This window comes from Dermacentor albipictus, chromosome 7, assembly GCF_038994185.2.
Source record: "Dermacentor albipictus isolate Rhodes 1998 colony chromosome 7, USDA_Dalb.pri_finalv2, whole genome shotgun sequence".
Lineage (NCBI taxonomy): Eukaryota > Metazoa > Arthropoda > Arachnida > Ixodida > Ixodidae > Dermacentor > Dermacentor albipictus.
The window spans coordinates 92,546,934-92,572,621 of record NC_091827.1 but is presented as its reverse complement, the minus strand read 5'-3'; the positions used below and the strand labels follow the sequence as shown (position 1 = coordinate 92,572,621).

At 44.5% G+C, this 25,688-nt stretch overlaps 2 protein-coding genes across 3 annotated transcripts in view; both read left to right on the top strand.

The window, feature by feature from the left end:
• LOC139048077 (uncharacterized) overlaps positions 1–3,109 on the top strand; it is a 19,940-nt gene extending 16,831 nt beyond the window's left edge. Inside the window, exon 14 of one of the 2 annotated variants that reach the window (XR_011507474.1) lies at positions 2,109–2,181. Coding sequence is in view for 1 of the 2 variants with exons in the window: in XM_070522483.1 (XP_070378584.1) it covers positions 2,109–2,122 (14 nt within the window). In the remaining variant the exon portion in view is untranslated. Of the gene's footprint in view, positions 1–2,108 lie in introns of both variants that reach the window. The other variant, XM_070522483.1, reaches the window with a different exon arrangement.
• LOC139048076 (uncharacterized) lies at positions 2,118–25,688 on the top strand. Its single transcript, XM_070522482.1, has 10 exons — positions 2,118–2,206; positions 3,119–3,207; positions 3,790–3,813; positions 6,435–6,590; positions 8,613–8,794; positions 10,802–11,008; positions 11,854–11,969; positions 14,876–14,990; positions 20,991–21,290; positions 25,363–25,688. Exons 2-10 carry the CDS (start codon positions 3,144–3,146, stop codon positions 25,498–25,500), a joined length of 1,302 nt encoding a protein of 433 aa, XP_070378583.1. The 5' UTR covers positions 2,118–2,206; positions 3,119–3,143; the 3' UTR covers positions 25,501–25,688.

The following is a 25,688-nucleotide window of genomic DNA, read 5'->3' as shown; positions in this document are numbered from 1 at the left end:
TTGCTTTAAAACGGTTGGCGGTTTGTAATTCTTGCTATAAGAAAACGCTAGTGAATATTTCGCCCGTTTGATTGTGGCGTGCTGCTTTTATGGTTACTGTAACTTCGAAATATAGGTGTCAAATAAGTTCACACACTTTCATACTCACGTGAAAGTGCTCTATTGCGGACAAAACTTTTGCATCGTTTGAATAAAACACTGTTTTTGCGAAACCGTGAGGCACTTTTTTTTCTGAGCAGGTGAAATGTGTCACGGCTCTGTCGCGCCGTATCCAGTGTATGCGATATAATTGTGTGTGGTGAAACTTTTCTCGTACTGACACATGCGCAAGCAGACACCCGTACACTTTCTCTCGATTATTTGCTGGCAGCCATTCGATTGTGTTTCGATTTCTAATGTGTTAGTAGATATCTTCCATAGAATTCGTCTCTTTAAATACGGAATTTGTTGCCAGCATAGTAACTAACATTGGCGGTGGGAGTAAAGTTTCAACGAAAAAAACGGAAGCGGAGATCTTGGGAACCTCCACACCTAAATATGCAATGAACCATCGAACCATTTCCTATTTTCTTTGTTAAGTCCAAACGAAAATATTTGACCGTAAATAGTGTTCCACTATCCCCACATCACCCTACTTAGCGCAGAGGAAAGCCCATATCAGCAGATTGATCTTGCTTCAGTTGCTGATAATGATATACATGCCAATGCAATTTCAAACATTGAATTGAGTGGGACACATTTTTTTTAAACACGCGAAACCTCCCTAGGTGATAGCTAACGTTTTTAAAAATTTTTGTAAATAAGTATTTTTTCTCCAAAAGTAAGGAAATGATGGTTCAACCCGCGCAGTGATTCACTTCCTAAAATTAAAATTTAAAGTCGTGGCAGGCTCTTTGAGCGAGAGCATCGGCATTCATGCATGTCTCTATTTTGTCTATTCTTATCCCACTTGCACTTTACTTTCTCTTCTTATTTGTGCCCAATGGCTTTAATGAATACACTTGGAGCATTATCTAACTTTTTATTTAATTACGAATGCATTATAGGCTTCTGGGAAAGCATTGCAGTAAGCGTAATGATAAGTTTACGTCAGCGTAAAGCAGGAGAAACCAAAAAAGCAAGAAAGCATCAACGGAACTAAATCCTTATTTGCACAACCCGTAAGGGCACAACATCAAAACAGTAAATTCAAAAAGTACAACTAGATCTTAAACTTAGCGAGCCAATGTGTGTACAGGAAGAGAATATTAAAACATTAAAATCAATATGCTGTAAGATAGCCTGGAAAAAGCAGCATGAACCATATCAATTTATGAATAACCTCAAGACAAAGTGCAGAAAAATTAACGCAGACGATGACTAAACTGTGTCACATACGGCAAGCTATAGGTTCACAAATTAAGAACGAAATGCGTGCCCGCGCAAGACGTATATGAAAAATATGTGAATGTAGAGAACATGCAAAGTGACTAAATACGACAAAACGAATGAAGTAGCCTAGCAAGAATATCGAAACCTGCAAAAAAAAAATCTAAGGCCTGAGAAGGTTAGATGGTTGATACGGCAAAACGTTCGACCAGACGCAGTCCACTGCGGAAAATGTCCTGGTTGGACTCAAACCCCATGTTATCTGGGCGAGCGTTCAAGACACGATCCACAAAAGGAAGAGCTAGAAATTGAGAGGCAGTGCCATAGGTGCTTGTGTAGCTCATCCGAGACCTCATCCTGCTCTTCAGATTGAAGGCAATTTGACGGTGTACAGTTTCTGGTTATGTGAAATTGTGCAGGAGGCCTTATTGCATTTAACTGTATTATTAACGCCACAGCTCTCCCACTTGCCTCTCTCACAAGCAATTGAAGCGATCCAACCTGAGTAAAAAGAAAATGATCGGAAATTTCTCAATACATATGTATTCTAGCGTGTTCTGTTTCCTAATTAACAATAAGGTGCATGTTACAGTTAGGTGCATCCCAGTACGATGTTACGGCGGATTATGACGAGTCCTTTTTTGCAGTTGTTCATACGCAGGAATATGGAAAGCAGGGTTAACCTGTCGCCAACCACTTTGAATGCTTTCATTAACACCGTGTACATTCTTTCCTTATAGCCCGTCAAGCGTAAGTCTACCACTGCAGAGGATCACCACCTCAATATGGCCACACTATGTCGCCAGCCTGGGGCTAATTCTTGGGCCTAGAGTGTCTAGTACGAAGCTTTGCTTTCCATAAATACATAAATGTGCCTGGTTTGGGAATCTACACTGTGGCCACCACCTTGCTGCGGCTGTAATTCTATCATAGAGGCTAATAAACACGGTGCTCGAAGGTAACTGAAAGCGGGAGCATTTATTTACAGTTTGCGGCAATAAGCTCTGAAACAGAGTCAACATGGGAAATTGGAAAATTTCGTCGCTACACTGCCAGTTTTTTATAGGGAACAGCATTCTTAGCCAACCACAGCCCCTGTGAGTGTATCCATCGGGCCACATTACGCCAGTCTTCAAAAAAACGAAATGCTTCGACATTTCCCCGTTGCTAGGTGGTATTGCAGCTGTGACACGCGAGATCCTTAAGCACAAAGGTCTGATGTCCACTGTGCAGTAATTGATGCAGTAAAGGTGCAGTAATTCCAAAAGGAATTGAGAGATTAGTTCTCAGCATGGGCATCGGAGATCATGCAACAGCAGCGACACTTCGCGGGGCACTGCTAGATGGAGTAGCGGGAATAAGGGCAAAAGGAAAACAGGATCCAGGCTGCGATTCCCCGCTCATACATTACAGGTTTCTGTGGTGGCAATACGGCGTGTCGCTACATTGATTGAGTACTGATCGTAGTGCCGTCGGCAATCATCCTGAGATCGGTTCTGCCGGCAATTATTTTTGAGCGATACCGACGGAACATTGCCCCTCGAGGCGGCCAACCGCGGGAGTAACACGCGCTGGAGTTTAGTAGAGACGACCCGCTGAGAAGACGTCAGGGCCCGCGTCACGGCGCCATTTAGTCATGGTGTCGTTCTGCAGGCGACTACATGAAGTTGTTTCTCTCTGTCTCTGGGTATTTGATGATTTTTGAATATATTAGCCCGCTTATGCTCTCTTATTCACTCCACTGCTTCAGCGCCCACAACATCACGTTGCTCGCAATGCTGGCTACATGCTTGATCGTCTTCATCACGCTCATCGCAATCCTGCTGGCCTTCACCCACGGTGAGTCTACATGCAGAAAAGAGTTGTTGATTCCATTACGCAGAAGACCCTCCTTAATTTACATAAACGGGTACATTTTTAAATTAGGACACCCTGAATGTTTTTGTGCGAGAGTTCGTCAGTCCAATACATGTCAACAGGAAATGTCTTACCCTTCTGTATGATTCAATGATTATATATAACAGTGCAGGAAGTAGGTAAGCTACCAAATGTAATTTAATATCAAATTCTGTAAAGTATAGTACGTACAAATAACAGTCTACATATAGCAATATAGCCATATGGGCAAGGTAACCCAAGTGAGATTATCAGTTCTGACTTTGTCCCTGAAGTGTACAGCACATAAATTTTATTGAGCACAATTATGTGTGCTGGGAATAATTTGACATGTCAACACTTAGGATTCATCGTTTACAGCTGAGTACGTTATATCGCGCGATAGCAATAAAATGCACTACGCTTACATGAACATTGTGTCACTAAAGCAGAGCAATATTCCCCTAAAGTTCATTGCTAGGAATTGTGCGAACTATGCTTCTTTATCTGCAACATTCGTATGTATGTATACATTTTTCCTTTCAGTTGATACCGAGAGCTTCACCGACGGTAAGCGAATTTTATGTGTAATGTGAGCTTGGTTAAGCAGCCATTCTATTTGGCAAAGCGACAACTGCACACATTTCAACAAAAAGCTTAAGGAAGTTTCGTAAGTTAAAAAAATCACGCGCAATTACGTTCGTCCCTAGAGCGCAATTCGAGCACAGTTGTAGGCGTGTTTTCATTTCTCAGTACACTGGCGTGGGCAATCTGTCTCGCGCGGCACGTTGCAAACGGAGGTAAGAGTGGCGCAACTGCCTCGCTAATCGGGAGATCACTAGAGACGCAAATGAGTGAAGCATGGTCGCGATTTACAGTACCGCCGCTGACAGACCTCCACTCATGCAGAGCTTCGGTTCCATACAGACAACGCGCGATACACTGGCGCCATCTCGTTGCCACCGTCTCCACAAAGCCCGTCGTGCACGGCACTACCCTTTTCTTCTGGCCCTTTCGCCATACCCTTCTCCTCCAATTTCCCGCTCAAGGTTCTGCTTCGCCCTTGTCCGCTTTCCTCCTCGCGTTCTCGGCGATGTCACCGCATTTCATCCCCCGTTGCGCTCCGCATTCGCTTTCATCTTTCGCTGTATACGTTCGCTCGGTTACGACTTACAACGCCGACGCCAACGCTCTCCGCAGGACTGGGCACCCAACAGCTGCGGTCTAAAAGCCTTTGCAAACTATTGCTATCTCCGGCAAAATATGCCCACCTACTCTGCAACTGCTCTGTAAAAACGACATGTGTGCGATGTGATTAGCCGTTCTATAAGACTCTTGAACAGTCTTTAAAAAGGCAGCCTTTATATGTAGAGATGAAGTTTTTATATTGATAAATTGAAAGAACGTACCACACAATGGCGTTTTTCGGCGTGGTTATTAACTGCAACATATTTTCTGTGCTAAAGCAGCTGATATGCGGTGTACATAAGTTCACGTGAGCAAACCTGAAAGAATTTAAAACTTCAAGGTTCGGAATGTATTTATTTTTGCTTTTCTTTTTACATTAGGCGACTCAGATAAGAAACATGGTCGCATATTTTCACCCAGACGGGCATACTCGCTACAAACAATAGAACAGTAATGGGCCGTGGCAATTTAGAACCTGAATTCGTGTTTATCAAGCAATTCGCAAGCAGGAGTAGCTGATAAGAGAAGTTAACTAATAATAGGAAAATCAAACATCAACCCGTTCGTAGCAATTGCTGCAAACTCAAGAGACGGGGCAGGTAATCATGTTAGTGAACTAGTTAGAGGGTAAAGCGAGTCCGCAGATACTAGTCCTCATCAACTAAAGTTTTTGTGAATTCGGCCACATGCGAGCTTCCGCGGGCGTCTGGCTCACAATCGCAGGGCCCCGTGACCTCTTTAAACATTTTGTTGAAACCACTGCACCTAACATTCCATGTGTGATCCAACATTTTTGATGACCTTTTTTTCTAAGCAAGTGACGAATAGGGACATTGACCTTGTCAGCAAACGCAGTGAATAAACTTGTTCTGGAAAACATGGGCCTCTAGAAGATTTATTGTTAATGTTTAACTTACTGAAAGTTTCGCCTGCCGCGTATTATCAATTAAATGTGTCCTTCAAAACAAATGTCAGTTACATCATTTCAGTTTGCGCGTGAACGCATTGCCCATTGAGGAATGCCAGATAACCGAAGACGGGGAGGGCGGTGGCAACGCTGGAAGCCCCATCTTGGGGTGAACAGTTTCACTAGAACGGAGACACAGTTGTAATTGTAGAGACCGACCGAATTCTGCTAAAGTGTTTCTTTAAAGTGTCGGCAATGACACAATCATTAACATACAGTCAATTCTAAAGTAGTTTTTTTTTTTGACGCAACACCCTCGCAGCACTACAACTTCTGTAATGAGTTGTGGTAAAGCGTCACAAAATGGGAGTAACAAGCATTGCTAATGTCACCCACCTCTCCAGAAACGTGGTATCCCGCAAAGAGTAATACGTTAGTGGACAAGTATCTAACTGCTCACTGGTTCTTAAGGACACCATGAAGGAATGATACGCCGCAGGCGCAACTTCGAGCAAGTTACCTTAACATGAAATCATTAGAGACGAACGTCTTTGGACCAAGCTTTTTTTTAAACCAAAGGTTTCTTTTTAAAACGTACTTTCTATCTTAAACGTAAATTAACAGTTCATCTCTGTTAAAATTGAGTTAAAATAATTTTCTGCGGCAAAATAAACATAGATAACCACGCAGGCAATGACTGCTACGATAGAAGTGTCATTCAGAGACAAGAAATTCCAATTTCTGTTTTGGTCAGGAAACTCCGAACTGAAAATAACAGGAAAGCAGCTAACGGATATTATGTTCAATGTGTTTCAACGATACACGTTCAAGGGCATGACTGCATGTGACTGTCAACGTATTCTGGCGCTTTAAATCATCCACCATGTTCGAAGAACAATTTACGTCGTTATCCAGAAACAAGTGGGTCATCAACATACCGAGACTGTTTTTAGTATTTACTTTGCGCCTTCTGTGACATCGCACCCACAAGCTTGAGCTGCATGCCTCACTTGAGATCCATTGCACTCTTCACTTAAGCACTTCACTAACACTGTACTGATGTCACATCAAATTCTTTACCATGACCTTCGTCAAGGTAATGATGGAAACAGCAGTAGCGAAGGTGCTGGCAGTACTACAACAGGCAGCGGCGATCCTGCTACAACACTGAGCGTGCCTCCAGAGCTTGTGATCCCAACGATAGCGCAGATGCCTGCCACGGCTGCGACTTCTCTCACGGCTCCAACTTCGCGTAAGCCTACTATAAGCTGCAATCTGTCTGCTCACCTGCAGATTCACAGTCAATATGGATGGCCTCTGGTCACTTTGCTGAGAAAAATATATATTTTTTTTCATAGGCTCAGCTGACTACGAAAGACTGACGGCATCGTTTTTTGCTATTTGAAATTTTTGCTCCATGACCCATCAGGAGAATTGGCGCCCCTTCTACGTTAAAAAAGTCACTGAAAACATATTTCATAACTTTACAAGATATGCATTAGCCTAAAGCAGATATTTCGTTTTTATAAGCTAAGAGTCTTTTGTAGTCGTTTTAAGGGGACAATGGTGGCCAACCGTGTTTTGGATATATGCACTAATACATTTTCACTGCTAGCCTGCAATTTTGTATACTTCCACGGTCACTTTGGCGTCCTGCATGTCGTTTTTCAATTTTAGTTTTTTTTTCTGCTTGCTCCTAATTTGCTTTCGTTATTTATGCATAGAGAAGCCTCACATTGGGGCTCTCCTTTATTTATATTGTTCTTGTATTCAGTGTTTCTTTAATTTAAGCAAACGTGAAAACTGAAATGCAAAAGTCATGCCGGTGCACTGACAAATCTGGACTTACAGCACATGGAGCGTCATAGCCGGCACAGCTCATCAGGGTTGTGAACGTGGTGAAAACTACTGAGCCAATCGAGAGCCGGTTGTTCTCAATATTTCTTTAGTCAGACATCATCATATATAATTACAGCCATTTTTTTCTTGCAGTAATGTAGTGATGTATCAGTATGAAAAAAATGATCAAGCGTTACGGTTTCAGTTGTTACTAGTGCTCTTGAGAAGCGGAATTCTTAAGTGAAATTAGCATGACTATTTGAGCAATATTACTTGAAATCTCTAATCGAATAAGCATACTTCTTCCTTTATAGAAGTGGCTACTAAAATAACGTATGTGCGCACTTGCTAGGAAGAACTTATTCGTACCCTTCAATTATTACCTCACCTAAAGTCGTTCATAGCTGAAAGGGCCGACAAGTCGGGAGCTACTGAATCCGAAGAAGGAAATATGTCCTGAAAAATAATGACAACCTCAATAAAAGAACGAAGAAACAAGCGAAACAATTCTAAGGATCCCAGAAAAACGCCGCGTGATCACCGCCCGTATTCACAAAGAAATGTCACATTTTGTCAGAATGGAGAAGCAGAGAGCTAGCAAATTTTTAGACTCATACACGAAGTAAGGATAGTAGATTTATCAACGGTTATAAATTCGTGAACGTTCCCTTACTGACTAAAGTAACAAGCATGGTGTCACGCGCGAAATCGTAAATAATCGCTGAACTGACTCTGTGACCACAGACAGTCGCTGTCTAAACGCTGACGTGAGGAAGAGCGGTCGCAGTGATCCAGCGGAGCAAGCGCGAACTAAGCGTCGAGAACACAGCGCACACGAAGCCATCAGCCCTCGGCACACTTAGGCTCTGTACTGACCGCAGATAGATTTTCAAGATGTGATCCACATGGCTGTGCTCAGCCACGCCATTCGCAGCCGCCGCCGGAGTAAAACACCCCCACCCCTCACCCCCTTCTGCCGCTTTGCGCGCGATGGGAGACTGCGTGCTTCCTCCCCGCCTTCCTACCTTGTACGCGGGAGATCGAGACACCACCCTTTTTGAACACGTTTGTACGCTTTCACTCGCACCCACAGCGTCCACCTCACTGCCGCGGTGCTATCGCACATGGACTTTCACGGTACATCACGGCGATGTCGACACCGTTATTCCGACGTCCACGCCGTCTTGTCCATCTCTATCAATCTCGATCGAAAATGTGCCGCGTAAGACCAGTAATACTCGAATAGATAACTTCCGTCGAATCCATGACTAGACGCACTCATATATTTATCTGGGCTTAACATGATCATCAAATTGACTTGGAAACAGTAGCACTTTGTGTTATTGACGTACATTGCCAGTCAGATACCGAGACTTGGACATATCGCTACACCATTTCGCAATAGCAACTTTGCATTCGCGGTCACCATTCGCAGCGGTCACCACCCGACGAAGCGGCTTGATCTTCTGCGTAGTCGGCGATTCCCTCACTACCCCGGAGTTGTTTCATCGGCAGCTTTGTGACTGCATTGTCTACGCTGACATGGTGGCTACGTCCCCCTACGCGGACGGATTCACACCCCTCCATGAACCCAGCTCCTGGGATGTTTTCAGACGAGTCAGTAAAATATTCAGTTTCTTTATTGACGTAAGATATCAATAAGGGTATCCCAATGCGCAGCATGGTTAACAAGGACACCGCTAGACGCGGTACATTATGACACGTTCCTTACATTTCGTTGATTATATTTCGTCAGTTTCAACTGCAAAATACAAGAAAGCCATATTTGAAAGTAACCTTTTTAGACAACCTCGTTTAAGACAGGCGTTAGAAAGAAAAGCAGGGAAAGAGGGAATTCTATAGCGATCATTGTTTATGCCTTTCTCACTGCTTCACGCATTGAAGCACTTCGACCTCACCATCTGCATGTGCACTGAATGGATCTCGCGGTTGTCTAGTGGCAGTAAAATTAACGAGCTACTGAAGTTTTGCTATAGGAAAGTGAATAAACAGGCGGTCTGGCAACTTGGCTTCCGAGGGAAACGCCTGCTTAACGTATACGGAGCGTATACGGAGTTCAGACCTAAAGGTGTGCTCTAGTGCGCTCTAAATCGCATAATCGCTGCAGGACCGCATTTATTTTTGTTTAAAATTGCGTCCAGGGCACATCTATTACTACGTTTAAACTAACGTAAAATTGCGGATATGGTTTTCTTGCCCGAACAGGCCGCACTTCTGTTCAACAGGTTCCTTGCAGCTTTGATGACGCGAACGGGCAGAGTCCCTACAGCACATGTACGCTTACCTACGTGGGGCATGTTAGCTTCACGAAAACCATTTTTAGGAGATCTTTTTAGCTAGGACAAGTGATGGGCAGCTAATGACAAACATCGGCCCTAAAGTTCGCGCTAACTTACTGCACTCCATTGAGTAGTATACTAGTGTCGCGAAGCACGTACGCCGCAGGTCTATCCTTTTCTTTTTGTGACTGTCGAGTCTTCCTTCATGCGGGGGAGTCCGACAGAGAGTGGTGTCCGAGACGTGGAACCACGGAAGCGAACATCGCGGGCGACTAGAGCCTTTGCGTGGGATTGACCACGACGGCGCCTCGACAATCTGCTCTTGTAGGGACAACGCAGTCGTACCTGACAGACACTGTGTGTGCGCTTTGTCCAACAATTGTTCAGCACACGGCCGACCTTGAGGGGACCAAAAAATGGGTGGGGATGAGTGTGTGTACGTGTCGCGGTCGGTACACGTTCGGCTCTACTGTCCATCACTCGCGATTAGTTTTGAAAACACCTCTTCCCCCCCCCCCCCAAATGGTGTTTGGTGTCCTCCCCCCCCCCCAAATGGTGTCTCGTCGCTTAAACACTGGCCACTGTTCAATCGAGTCGGCCTGCCTGATTGCCCTGAGTACGCGATTGGGAGCAAGGCCCGTATCTCTCATTGGTCTGCGTGTCACTTGGATGCTACGAAAACTAAGTTAAACAGGTCTGAGTAGGTTTGCGGTAAACAGCGAGACAGCACCGCATGGAGCCACTTCACCACGGATGATGTGGCCACTCTGGCAGGCCGCCTACGACTGGTATCCCGTCCTTTTGTATGTAAGATTCCGTACAGTGTAACTTTAAATTATTATCGAATTAAAAATTTGGCAGTGACACCTAACACTGCTTACGTGAGAAAATGCGAAAGCACTACACAGTTTGTAGAACTTAGAGCGTCATGAACGCGCTCATGAATGCGCCCCGTCATGCACTTATTACGGGGCGCCACCTCCTCCCCTTTCGCTGCGCCATCACGAGCCCAGGGGCGCACACAGCAGGCCACACCTTTAGTACGGTAAACGAGAAGTCTCGAGCCGACGCGCTCCGTATTGTTCCGCAGAGGGCTAACGCTCAACGTCCGCTATTGCGAAATTGTATGTCTAATTATTCTATATTTTAGGACTTCTACTGCCGATAATGTTAGGCCACTTTGCAGCCACGTTACACATAGTATGCTTCAAAACATCTCGAAGCTTCTAAATAACGGTTCCTGAGCCTTTTGATCACACCTGGCCCTTGGGCCACCAAAAACAATGCCTCAATCAATCTGCTGCTTACACATTCTCGCACGCAGGGTGCTTTGGCAAGCACGGTCTCGACCGCTGGCGTTAGCTTCTCGGTCAACGGTTTGGGACAGCCGCAGAGCACGCTGAGCGCCCTCCCAAACATGGACAGACATCTAGCGGATCTTGTGCGCAGCGCCAACCTGTCAGCCATGGGCGTGCTCAACTTTCCGCGTTACACAGGCATCAACACCAGCAGCCTTGTTTCGGCATATAAGGCAACTGTTTTGAATATACTTTGTGCTTACGGTGTGTAACTGCAACGCAATCACTAAGATTTGCAACAGTCCAACTGCTAAAAAGAAAGGACATTTGTATAAAACCCATCAAACTTACGCTTATTATGTTCGTCAGATCAAGCAGGGGCTTCAAACAGATGAATAAAGCCGTATTATTGAAGAACATTACATACTGTCAAAAAGTTAAACGCGGATGCAGCTATAGAAAGGCCATTAAACCAGAGCCACAGCAATGCTCCGGCCTACTTCAGGTCAGACGCATTCAAATCATTCAAGAAAGATAATCTTCAATGCTCCCACGTCATAACTCAATAATCAGAAAAGGTACTATCTACGATGGTCATCTAATTACTGACGTTAAACGCAGCAGGCACATAGCTGCAACTTTCTGGCGCATTCATTACAGCTGCGGAAACAACTTCGAAACACTCCACATATCCTCCCGAGATTTATTCTGCATCGCTCTCAACACAGGCAACGTTAGAAGTTGCCGCCCGAATAACAAGCGTCTCTTCAGAAGAAATTCTTTTCGTGGTTGTACTGAAGGTAGCGTCCTTATCGTGGTTAATGATCCCGTGCTTTCTGGTCGTTAGAATGCATTGGCACCACATTTACGAGCGCTGAAATAAATTAATAGAACTTTTAAGGAAAATTCAATGTTATAATGCTGTTAGTGTAATGTTATTGGAATAGCATTTCTTTCTTTTTTGCATTTGACTGCGCCATGAGCCATTAAAAGCGACCTTACTGCTATTATTTGTGCCTCGTGTGTTTATAATAAGAAATTTGTATTGCAAGACCGGTGATATTTTTTACCGGCACAGGCTATGGCGGATGCATTGACAGCAGAGCGTCGAGTCAAGCCCATGACATTCATAGGTGCGTGGCTGCACGAACCGTTGGCGTCGGAGGATTTCGCAGTTGAGGTGCAATCCATACCGTGAGTACATTTACATATAAAACGGTTTGGCGGCTTCTTCTTTCAGTGATCCTTCCATCGATATAACGGGACACTAAATCTATGAACTTAACCTATCTTTCGGATAGCATGGCATACTACGGCGGAAAGCGTTAACTTCTACAAAGTACTATTGAGCTATGTATCGCGATTCGAGGAGCACTTTCAGGGAGTGACAGGGGTCGCAGTTCGACAAACACGTAGCTAATGCCATGTTAGATGTGGTCACGTAAAGTTTACTTCACGAAGGAAAATTTATCTTTGGAAGCACAGCATCCAAATAGTAGGTCGAAGTATTATGTCATTGTAAACTGCAGCCATCACAGTCCTTCGATGACGAAACTAGCCATAGAGGCCGACTGCCACGAGAAACCGTACTGGACCTCTGCTAAAGTAAACAACACTTCGCCACAGAGATATTAACTGTGCTCAATTTACCATGCTGAAGCTATGTCTAAGTTACGGGTGAGGGCCACAGAAGATGGTTCCACGTAAACTTGGACGAACATGGGTTAGTATGAATGGGCTGTAGATAGGGGCACAGAAGTATTTTAGCACTCGACCCCCATTTCGATACTGCCGAAGTAACCGGCAGTTACTTTGTGAGCTCACGCTCAATAAATGCACTGTAGTCAATGACGCACCGAAGAGTTATTAACTCACAGTGCTCAGCGTCAACCATAAGGCTTCACACAACAAAATATTTTTTTGCTCATTGCAAGCGAATGTGTTTTATACAAAAAGTGCTTTCAAGCGCAAAAACGAAGTCAGAACAATATCCACAGCAGTAAAGTGCATCCGGACGTTCTCTCAATAAGGGGAGAAAGCAACTGTCCCGGACCTGTGGAGGCCTGTCACGTGGAAACTGTTGCCTTTCATTTCTGCAGCTCCTGCCGAGATGCCTCCAAATTTCAGCGCGATGAAATCTGCTTCGGCGAATATCACAGTAGCAGTTGAGCCACATGTTTTAAGCGGACGAAAAGCCATAGAATATACACTATGGCAAGGCCCCCTACACAACGCCGAGGCCAAAATTGCCTCGTAGCTTAGTTCTGAGGCCGTAATTAAAAGAAATTCAGGGGCACGAACGTACTTATTCCACACGGGATAAGGATTGTTTTTTCGCCGGTTTGTTTTTCTGCTCAGTATTTGAGAATTTCTTTTTTAATAATAATAATAATAATAATAATAATAATAATAATAATAATAATAATAATAATAATAATAATAATAATAATAATAATAATAATAATCTTTATTTCACTTATGAAGTGAGGGAGTGCGGAAAAAAAGCTGACAAGTCAGCTTGATTAGTTCCCAGCTCCCCGGAGTACGAAATAGAAGAAACAGAAACACTTTTTCGCATGGCAACATAAAAACCACAAATAAATAATAAATACTAATGCCGCAATAACTTGTCGATAACATTGAGAATAAGTAACTATAGAAATAAAAAGTTTGTTAACTGCGTGATAGACCAATGTTAAAGAAAACGTACAAACATGAAAAACTGCAAGTAAAAAACGCTACATAATGAAGGAAAAAACGAAAAATAAAGCGGCACACATTGGTGTAGTATGAAACAGTACATTGGTACATTGCAATGCGTATAGCGTATATGCGCAGAGATGAAAAAACCACATGAAATTCTGTCATGGGAAAGGAGCTTTGTCACAGAAGAACAATTTCAGTTTCTGGTTCGATGCTGTTTCGGGAGTGAAACCGTTGTTATGGCAGAAATTTAGCAAATGTGGTAGGGTTCTGTTTACCATTTGTTGTCCGTATCCGGTTCTGCACGTTTTGATTAGCCATGGCTGTGTGTTTCTATTCTCATAAGGTGTGGTCCTTTTAGAAAGCGATGCCAACCGTAGTAGGCAATAGCTGTTATTTTTTACTTCAAGCTTATAGGCTGAACACAGGCAATGCGGATATAGCTCGTCTATTTTCATTACACAGTACTTCAAGAACAGAGGGTGTGAAGGGTGACTCATGGGGACGTTTTCAATATTTCGTATCATTTTTTTCTGTAATATCATGATTCTTTGCAAATTACCTTTTGTTGTGTTCCCCAAAACTAATCGGCAATATTTCATATGTGAGTGGAATAACGCATTGTACAATAGAAGCTTAACCTTTGACGGTAGAATGTATCTGTTGGCGTATGTCAATCCAACGTTGCGAGAAAGTTTTGACACAACGTGGTCGATATGAGTGTCCCAGGTCATATTTTCGCTGAAAGACACTCCAAGTATTTTAAATGCGCTTACTAGTTCTACCTTTGAGTTCCGCAGCTTAATGTCTGAGGTAATGTTAATTTTCTTGTTTTTCGCACGGTATATGCCGGCCTTCGTTTCACAAACGTTTATTTTCAATTTGTTAAGTTGCGCCCATGTGTCTAATTTCACAAGCGTTCTGTTCGCTCTCAGAATCAGCTCATCCGTGCTTTCTGCAGAAAATAACAGTGTCACATCATCAGCATAAATGACAAATTTCACCATAGGATCGACGTTAACAATGTCATCTGTCGGTTTCTCGAAGTGGTGCTGCTGTAAATCGGTGTAGCGCCCCACTGTTATTACGCTGTATCCTTACTAAAAGTGCTAGTACAGCGACAAGCAGGTTGCGCCCACAAGTTTGACAAAATGTCATCTGTGTGAGAAAAATAAACATGTATTTGTATTTGCGCTTTGTCTGCGACGCCAATAAGACTACCCGGCAGCGGGGTAACTGTTGTACATAAAGAATACTACGAAGCCTTTTCTGGCATAAATCCTAATGAATTTATATGTTGCGAGTAATATCCTAGTTGCTGGAAACTTTATATGTTAAAATAGCAGTTGCACTCCTTCAGAGCACCCATTTCTTGGATTTTCTTCCTTCTTACGCAGACATCTGAATGTCATCATCCTGCAGACCCACATATCCAAGCTATACAATGCGGGTGACCCATGCTCTACTCGACCGATATGCAGGAAGGGTCAGACTTACGTACTTCCAAGCTTCGTGAGTAGATGATCCAAATAATTTTTTATCTCTCTCTAGCTAATCGGTGGCATTCGGTTTCTGATAAGGCTCAAGGTCCCATGAAATTATTGATAGCTAAAGTATCATCAGGAGTATTTTTAGGAACAACTCATGCCATAATCACAAGTACCTACATTTGACTTTAGCAGTGCAATATAGTCCTGCCACTGGAAGAGGTATAATATTGCATATTCTCGCGAGTATCGTCCAAAATGGCGTTTCTCTAATGTATTTAATAAACGGTGCCAAGCGGGGCTTTGTTATTGTTGTGTTCTATAATCTTGCACACTACGCGATCGCGTCCTTTCTCAACAGTGCCACTCAGAGACAGCGCTGGAAGTTGCAAGGATTATTGCAATCATCCCTATTCTCTGTGGGTATATGAACTGAGCTCGAGTCGACTGAACTGTGGGGATGCTGTACATAGATTAGCGCATCTAGCGGCAAATACTGCATCGAAATTACAAACTGACTCGACGCTCTGAGCAGAACGCAGGCGAAAATACCCTGCGAAGTGTCTGAAATAAAATCGAAGAGACAGGTATATTGAAAGCAAATTTATGTTCGTGGATCAATTCCTTCATTTATGACTGATTGTATATAACTTCCTGTTTGCAGTGTTTACCTTCCATATTTATATGCATTTTGAAGCGCGACTTAGTAACCATGGATTTTTCATTCCATCCTTTGAACCTTGGATGATTTGCTCATGCACAACGCTACATACCATTTTGCCCGTGGGAAAACACTATAGGCACCAACAAAAGAATAACATAAGCGGGGAAAATAATTGTCGCCTCGCGACACTCTGGGACCATAGTTTGTGGCGATCCATTTCCTAAAGCACCTCCATTATTGCTGATGTTCATTGCTGCTGCCGCGTGCCTCCCATTTCCATTATTATGAGTGGTGACAAAAAAAAAAGCACAATGTACAATGAAGTGCTGCCCCCCCCCCCCCCACTCTTATTGCTGTTACAAAATGCAGTCCATGGTTCCCACACATTGGCTCCCTCCATGAGTATTCCGTTACTAATATAGATATCGTTGATTTGGCTGCACTTGCTGAACCAGTTCTCGAGAGAACTGTACGGAGTGCCAGACGAGTTCACGTCGTGAAAGTTTAGCACGGCAGCTGCACGCCACGTGTCTCTGGGAAATCGGGGAGAAAAGTGCAGCATTGAGCCAGCTCTGTAGACTGCGAAAGGTGGCTACGCTTTTTCGATACGTGCGCAAGTTGTAAAGAAAAATGTTATCGCAATAATCGCTATCGTGGCAGTGCTACGTTGTCAGAACGTTGTCGCAGTACTACATTGTACGAACGTTATCGCTACAATCGTTATTGCAATAATGATTGGTACTCATGGCGGTAATCATGGCGGTACTACTATGTGGGAACTTTATCGCAATACTCGCTACCTTGGCAGGACTACATTATGGAAACGTTATTGTAATAATTGTTGTCGCAATAATTGCTATCGTGGCAGTACTGCGGCATGGCAATGTTATCGCACTGATCGTTATTGCAATCACTATCGGGGTAGTACCAAGTTCTCGAAATACAAAAAAAAAACCAGAAAGCTCACCTTCGTCCATAGCACTCGCCGCCAACGTTTCCATGAAGACATTACGGTTGCATAAGCTGCGGTTGGTGGGAAGAGCGAGAAGCAATCGGGGATCTTTGAATGCTATCGCGTTCCACTGTTGAAGGCGAAGCTAGAGCATCCTGAAATTTTTATTAGTTTTCCGGGAGTTTTAAAAATCGCCTGTGGCAAATAGTATAATTCTTGTTTTCTACGCCGGATTATTCAAATAGGTGGCGTTAGGTCATCAACAGCCTCTGCTTGAAGCTCGAACCAGGTAGAGCATCGGAAAAGGTCCGGCAGGGAAGACGAGATTATGTATAAACATATAATAGAAGTTTAATACATCACTACGGGTGAGCGGTGCGCTCGAAGACAAACAGTGCATAAACGTTCGGCGTGCGCACTCCTTGACCCACGGACAGAAAAGATATGTTCGTGGCGTTTCACTGGCCTTCTTATACCCTACACCAACCGGGCAACCTTATACTCTCTTGCTCCCTGGTGAAGGCCTTGTCAGCATGCTGCACTCTAAGAAATAATGGAGTGACCCTTGCTCCTTTAAGGGCGAAATGGCGATGTCTACTATGTTCGTCTCGAAATGGAGCAACTTCCGTCCTTCATTAATGGGAGGAACTGTTTCTGCCTTCCAAAACCAACATGGCCGACCCCAGGGAAGCGAAGCAAAGCCATGGATGAGACTAGTCCTAGCAACCGTGCTGGTTCGCAGATGGAAAACAACGTACACGTTATAATCATGGTGTACGTTACTGATATTTGCGAAAAAAATCTCGCTAAGCTTTCTTCGGCGCATACAAGGTACCAGGTGCAAGTGCGACACGATATTGCAACGATGCCTTCCGCTCCTCTGCAACTCTTATACCCCGCCGATCAGGGCCGGCTGATCATGTTAACGTGGGCGGAGCGTCGCACTAACCACTGTAGAAGCGCGAAAAGGAATGACATCGCTAGAACATCGCGGCGTTGAACTTACGTGAACGTAGGGATATCCATACATCAATGCATCGCGCGCGTCCATACAAACACACTTATGTGAACAACGCGCTTAGCGCTACCTGGAGAGGCTTCAAATTACTAAACCGTACAGTTAATGCGTGGCCCGAGTTACTGCGTGGCGCTAGAAGCTGACGAAAAAAACAGAACGCAACGTTTCATTTTCCATTTTCTATACGGCAAGGTCACGATACTGGTTGCGATAGATCAACATGCAACACTTCCAAGCAGATACCATTCACTACAGAGCAACACGGAGCACTTTCCCAAATACTATACACAACCGAGCAACCACAACACACAAATGCACAGCACATACACAAACACTGCTCGGGCTTCGTACATCCATGTCTTGAAACCTTCCTATATAGTCATGATGTGTCGTCCTGCATTTTAGTGCCAGTGAATGACTCTCTGTTATACGTAATTCAGCAATAAGTTTCCACAAAATAGTTGTTTTTGTATAATCACCTCAAATGCATGCCATATCCACACAGACCTGTTAATATAAAACCGCAATATATTGACTGCTTTTGACTAGCGGTTTTAAATTATTAACATAGTGCTCACGACGATCTAAGCCATTCTCCTCGAAGCCAAAGCTGATGGCGCTTCAAGAAACACTGACGCACTGACATTTACAAAATGCACTCTGTTGAGATAGCTTCAACGTTTTCTCGCCTAATTTCATACATAATTGGCAAACGCTCTACAATTCACGGCGTCTGTGCGCCTATGCAAAGCGGGTACGTGCGAGCCGGCGCACGTTGTGCCGGTGGCTGCCGGAATTGAGGCCGGGTGTGTAGTGCAGGGATGAATCTGACCGGGCGTTAAAGACACCGCTTTCGAGCAAGCCTTCGAAATCGCGTTTTGCCTTCCTGTCCACCGATCAAAAATATTCGGCTACGTCGAGGGCGCCGTTCGCTGCTACACGCTCAGCAGCTGCGTGTGATTTGTAAGGATATAGTGGTTGGATGAGAGCGGAATCTAAATACTAGCGTAGCATCCAAGGAGGCTACGATACAGGTTACTCGCCGCGACTTTCAGGGTGCTACTTCATACAAGAACTAAACATTACTCACCGCGATTGGCGTGACTGGCCCCGCTCATCATTGACGATATCAGAAGCTAACTGCTGGTATCTGTCGTGTTATGTCCATCTTCAGGAAAGTCATGGTAACGAAGATTGTTACGATGCAGTCTACTAGGCTACCACTACTATAACCATAGCGTAAATACAATGGCAGAAGCGTAACCATCGCGACAAGTGACTGGGACGGATAGCTCCGACTATGGAATACGCCGTCACTCGCTGAGCGCATCAACTGCCAAGCCGCGTCTGCGCCTGCTAGCCGTACTTTTTCTAGGGAGAGGATAGTTTCGCTCCGTACGGACTTTCGAGATCGACAGTGCCCTGCAGCTTTCTCGAATCCCGGCAGTCGAAACAGTCCACAATGGTGCCGTCACCACGTGTCTCCCATTAGCTTCGTCTCCCGTTGATGTCTGGGCATATCCGTTCGTACCATACCCTTGTGCCTTTCATTATGCTTTTCGTACTTAGTAGTTTCAATTGTCAGTCTACACGTTATCTCCAGCAGTGTCTTTTTTTCTTCACAGACACCGACAGCTGTATATGCTAAGTTTCCACGGGGAAGTCAGTGAAAGGTTCGTTTTTTTTTCCAAATTTATTTTCTGGTCACATTTTATTGGTACGTTTCTCTTTATCGCGCCTTTTAGGAAATCTTCTATTGTTGGTCGGCGCTTCCGGTCTCTGTAACACGATGCATCGCGGAGAAGCCGCCACTGGCGGGCGGAGACGCGGTCGAACCGGCATGCAAGTGCATGTGCAGCTGCACATTTGTTTGCATAGTGCACTCATGCGGCTCCTTGCTCTAGCGGCAGGGTTTCTGTTGCGTCTGTGCATTGGGAGACGTAGCTTGCGGTGGGGATGCGCTCAGACGGCTGGAAGCTGCTTTCGAGTTGAACTATTCTCGTATCGCAGCTCCCCTTCACGCTAGAGGTTTGACACTGGTGGTCCCTTCTCGTGAAAGGTTTAGACCTCAGGTTACGCCATTTAGCATGAGTTTCCGTCGCAAAGAAGTTATCGTAGTCGATGTTCGGGTCACCATCGGCGGCGACGCAAGGTACACACGCAAGATGAAACGTTCCTCCCCTTTTGATTGCCGCGAGAGGGCGCGACATGTGAAGTGCTTGTGAAGGAGCAACTCTCCGGCCTGAGAAGGAGGAGGGTGGCTGGTTCATCATTTTTCACTCCCTTTATTTAAGAGAGTGGTCAGTACACACAGAGGAATACGGGTAGAAACCACTCCCTGGGGTAGAGGTGGAGAACATAGGACAGAGAGTAAAATTTGCACTGGTACACAATCCCGTCGCACAAACAAGACCGACAACTCTTTTCATGTTGACGAGCGAGACGATCAGGCATGTCGTTTCTCAGGTGCTTGGAATTCGGTCCATTCACTGCCGTACACTATGAACCATAACAGCGGGCATTACGAGAACGAGAAATTGAAACACAGGATAACTTATTAACAGAACTCATTAATTAACTGCTAAATTGTTGTTTTATGGCACGTATTGCATGTAACGAATTGTAGCCAGGCTGTTCGTAAGACGTATCCACTTGACATGAATTTCCAGGAGGAGACCAGTTTCTAAATAATATTGACCAAAGTGAAGGACAAAACACATGCACGTTCCATTTACTTTTATGCTTCAATGCATGAAATAGTGCTATGTTAAAAAAAGAATAAAGGAAACAGCAGTACATATTTAAGGCGACTTTGATGGCGCATATCTCAAAGCTGGCTTCTTTATAGAAAATCATCTGTGGGTACGCCTTGAAAACTCACCGACAACCATTCGTAAAGTGGACTATGTGCCGCAATTAAATAACAAGTTAAATATCATTTTCCTAATAATAATAAGCCTCTCCTAATAATCCAGCTCAAGGATTAGAAATATGATATCTGCAACAGGCAATTCAAAATTCTGTAAAATTGAAATTTCGAGGTTTTTCGTGCCAAAAGCATGATTTGATTATGAGGCACGCCGTAGAGGGGGGAGGGGGGACGGGGGGGGAATCCACAATAATTTGGACCGCCAGAAGTCATTTAACGTGCACCTAAATTGAACTACACGGGTGTTTCACATTTCGTCCCCCATCGAAATTATGCGCCCATGGACGGGATTCGATCCCGCAGCCTCGTGCTTGGCAGCGCAATACCATTAGCCCCTATGCAACCACGGTGGGTAACACTAAAAAATTGTCACCCTGTGGAGTACACTGCACGTCGTAAGATACATAGTTTGCGTCCCCATTTATTTTTCCTCGGGGTTTATATTTCATGCGATGCCTTCAGGAGGTCGCCGAACGAGCCTCGTCGTATCTTCAATTACGGGGTGGCAACTTTACCGTCATGCTGTCCTCCACTCTTGGCGTCATGGTGTACGTCGGGAAGCCGGGCGCCAAGACACCGACGGCCGCCGACCAAGAGTGCGAGTACTCCTACATGGTGGACAGTGACTTCCCCTGCAGGAGCAACATCTCCACCAGACTTGAGTCCTACAACAGTGCCGAGCAGTACGCCTATGAATCGTACACCGATGGAAACCGGCGTTTTTATCTCACCTACGAGACAGTGCAGTCCTTGCAAGACAAGGTGATACGCTGGCAATCGCCTGTCTTTACTCTGTGAACGTTGTTTAACACAAATTCTGCCAAGGCGTAGCAATGTTTGAAATAGAGTGCTTTTTTTTCTAGTGGCACTAACTTTTTTTTACTTGTCCTTGGTAGGTACCACATACGTAACATTTAGCTAAGTTACTCAATACGGCAGCGAGTACTTCTACGAGATATCAAAATACTTACTTGAATAATTAACTCATTAACACCTTTTATCTTTTTTAAATATTTACCTTGGTAGTGAGTTCGCAAGGCATATCCACTTGGAGCGAATTTTGTGCCTAACACCAGTTTCGATGTATGCGGCGCAAAACTTGCGGTAAGATGGCGATCTTGTTTTACTTACTATTTTGTGAAGGCTGTTTTATGCACTAAAGTACGAAAGTAAATGGAATGTCATTGCATTTAGTCGAACACTTTGGAAAATATTCTCTCGAAACTGGTGTAGTCATGAGAATTTCTTACAACTGCGTACGCCTTGCTAGCACACCGGCCCTAATTCGCATATTGATATATGTGCCGTACAGTGTAATTATGTTACACATTCATTTATGCACTTTGACTTCTCCTAGAAGTAGTGGCCATCTTATTGAGTAAATTACCTAAAGGGCTAGAAATATGCTATCCGCCCCAGGCACGTAAGTGAATAAACTTTATCCCGGAGGCCAAGCTGCTGATGCCCGAATGTAGGCGGCCACCATTTTCCAACTAGCCGTGGCCTTGAGCTGACAGGCCTAGCCCTGATGCCACAGGCATCATTTAAAAATTTGATGCAGCTTAAAATGCACCTGTTATGTTTCCCTTCCTTTCTGGAAACTATATGGGCAATACTAAGGTGCCCCATTTCATTAGTGAAACATATGTGGGACATTGTGAAGAATGATGTACAGTGGCAAGAAGTTTTCTAGATGCATGAGCCGTCGCGGTAGCACGTCCGTTCCGCACGTGTTCCACTTAGTAACCAATATAATTTTGCGAATACGTTCCATTTAGTGGAAGTGGGGGTGTGCCGGCCATGCCTCTTGGTGTTGCGATGTCATTCGCTTGAGTACAAGTGCCTTACACATAGCCAACACCCACGCTTCACACAGATATACAGTCGCGAGCATGAATTTGAAGACCACGTGGTTATAGCTGCGGTTAAACAGCTATAAGCACTGAAAAGGAATGGTACAACCGAAGTGCGTTCGTATGACCAATGCAACATACTGCCACAATCCCACATTGAGTGCTTGTGCTAGAATAAATATTGAATTTTTACTGTTGCCGTTGTATCTAAATCCTTGCTTTTGAAAGCACATTCGACGTCCTCTGCAGAGACACTTCTTATATTTGTAACAATTGCAGCTTATATTCTATGCTAATGGTGCAATGCCAGTTGTGCAAAACAGGAAAGAGTGTGGTTGAGCACCTTTTGGCACTTCCAACTTCTCGGCTTCTGCGCATCTTCTGGATAACAGCAGTGGACGAATTTCACGAGGTAATCATGGTGCTTTCTGATGAATTGTACAAGGATGACTTACAGCATGTGGCCGTGTATTCCGTAGCGTATGACCACATGGCTGGCGAAAGCACGGCCAATCATCGACCTAGCTGATATTTTTTTTATAAAATCTTGGTGCAACCGTTTCCGAAATTGACGACATCGTCACTTTCTGGCCCAATAGCTTAACTGATAAATGCGGCTACACCGTACGTATTCGGTACATGATACGAGCTGACCTCAGCCAAGCCGTTTCGCGAAAAAAGAAAAACCTAAATTTCTGCAGTGTTGCCCAGAGTCGAGCCCACGTCATTTTCATTATTAAAAAATCTTGTTTAATTATATATCCATACACTCCACGCGAGCACTTCTCTGCGACAGCACTAGATGGCGCGGCGCATTCATGGGAAGCATGAGAGATCAGTCCGGCAGCGTTTCGGCGGTTTCAGTACGGTGCGCCGATGCGTTGCTTAAACACTAATCGTACTAACATCGATATTGATCGTGAGATCGGCAGCGCTTTCATCCTATGAAGACGACTGGCGATTCTATACGATTAGCGTTCTCTCTCGAGGCCGTGTGTAATTAGTGATTATACGGGATGAATTCTCGTCATGGTGTAATCAAGACGGACACAGTGTTGTATGATACATTGATTTGCAGAATGTTTAATTGCTTGCTATAAACATATCACAAAGCAATAGTGTACGTTTGAATATACACAGACATTATGTACAGTCGTGGACAGAATATTATGGACCATGAAATCTAAGAAAAAGCTGAATATCTCCGCAACCTCACAACGCAATCTGGTATTTGCATTTTGGATCTCGACTAGAATATGCTAACAACGTTGTCGTGAGCAGTTTTACTGGTTACTGCTACAGGCTGCTCGGGAATTGAACGTTTTTGGAGATCCCGTGGTCCATTTTATACTGTCCGCGACTGTACGTTCTATGCATCTGAACCTTATCAGACAAAATCTCCATCGATTCAACACCACCAGTAGACAGCAACAGAATATAGACGAATATAGAATAACGATGCATGTGTGTGAGGACTAAACTGTCTGATTCCATGGACAAAAATGTGATCGAGCACACCACCGATCGTTGCTGTGGGCGTAATGTCGATGGACGCCCGCTCAGCGCCAAAAGCCTCCCTCATGTATTCCAGAAATATACTGCATGTTTTGGTGCTTCGAGTAGTCGATGTTGAAGCCACTGCAAGTGGCGAACGGCATGCTTCGTTCGCGAGCGTTGGCGTAGCAAGGTATGAAGGCAGTCTTGCTGTAAGCTAGTAGTTGCATTGGCATGAATCGCTGCACCATATCCGCGGTGGCCCCGGAACTAACGCAGACGGCGGCAACAGTAATTTTTTTAACATTGTACGTAACTGGACCCATGCAGAGGTGTGCAACGCTGTTCTGCACTAAGGTGTCGTAAACTTGAATGGTCAGTGCGAGGGACAAGTGTGTGAAACATACGCTGGTAAAGCGCGCCGAAGCCGCACTACCGCTTTCGCTTTTTAACTTGTCAGCAGTAAGCACGTCTTTCGCGTGAGGCATGTACAATGGCATCGCGCGATGCCTTGCTTGCTTGCTTGCTTGCTTGCTTGCTTCTTCTTTCGTGGCGCTTACCCACTACGGAGGACTGACCAAAAAGACGGCGATTATATGGAAGGAAGGAAATGAAAACTTGAAAGACAAAGTAAAGCAAGATAAACTAGGAAAACTAGAAAAAACTAAGAAACATACCTCCTTGAAAAATAATGTTCAAGCTAACGATACTGCTTTGAGACACAACCTTGTTCCGGCTCATCGAGTTGCTCATCGCAGCCTCTTGCAGCAATGGCGCATTCCCAGTTGTGTGAAGGTGGGTTCTGAACCCAGTTCCCTCAGCACAGCCATCGCGATACACTAGCTATTCAACCTTGTAATACACACTGACCCTGGTTGACGGGAAAACAGTTCGAGAGATTGATTGATTGATTGATTGATTGATTGATTGATTGATTGATTGATTGATTGATTGATTGATTGATTGATTGATTGATTGATTGATTCCGGAAAGCAGTGAAGTACCCCAAGAGTGCTAATCGCATTAAAACATGGTGAAAGGTACAATTATAAGGCAAACTTTGATCTGCCTTCAAAGCTCCGGCGATCGAAAACCGCGCGCGTTAAAGTAGTATTTCACACACTTTTGTTTTTCGCCGAACAGCTCGGCTAATGCTAGCGACATTCTATAGGTCACTCGGTTCAGTGTGAGTAAACTTTGCTTCTTTCTGACGCGGTGTAAATGAAGAAAGTCTTGCTCTTTGAAAACATGGTCCATGTTTGCAAATTCCTATCCCGTAAATACCGCACTTGGAGCCTCGGTAGCGCAGAGATCATCTCGCAAGTGCTCGGATCACCGTACTAGTGGCCAGCACCTGAACGCCGGCGATTCCGGATACGCTGTTCCTTAAGAGAATGCTTTTTTGATACGCACCCAGATCGTACCTATAGCGCTGCTATCAGGTTGGAGCCTTCCATGTAGAATTTCCTTCCCAATTCTGGCCGCAGATGGATACGTACGCGAATGTTTCCACCGGCTGGGCGCTGTTCGAGGCACAGCGTGACGTGTGGAAGGCCTGCAGGAAGGACGACTACCTTCGGCTCAGCGCGATACAACAAAAAGCGCGACGCCTAGGCAAACGGTGACGACGGAACCTGGCGTAGGTCAGGAACATTGGAAGGCCATACTTCCTGTCGCAAACGGTTGTGGTCTGTGTGTGGCAACCTGCTGCTGCCACGTTTCGTGGTTATTATAACTTATATTGCATATGTTAAGACTTGACGTATCAGTGTGGCTATCTAGGTGCTCCTTGGAAATAAATTTGGTCCACGCA

Bases quoted from the DNA above. Each gene is read 5' to 3' on its own strand.
- LOC139048076 (XM_070522482.1), top strand. From the start codon at position 3,144: ATGCTGGCTACATGCTTGATCGTCTTCATCACGCTCATCGCAATCCTG. The intron at 3,208-3,789 runs GTGAGTCTACAT...TTTTCCTTTCAG, and splicing joins CCTGCTGGCCTTCACCCACG to TTGATACCGAGAGCTTCACC. The intron at 14,991-20,990 runs GTGAGTAGATGA...CGATGCCTTCAG, and splicing joins CTTACGTACTTCCAAGCTTC to GAGGTCGCCGAACGAGCCTC.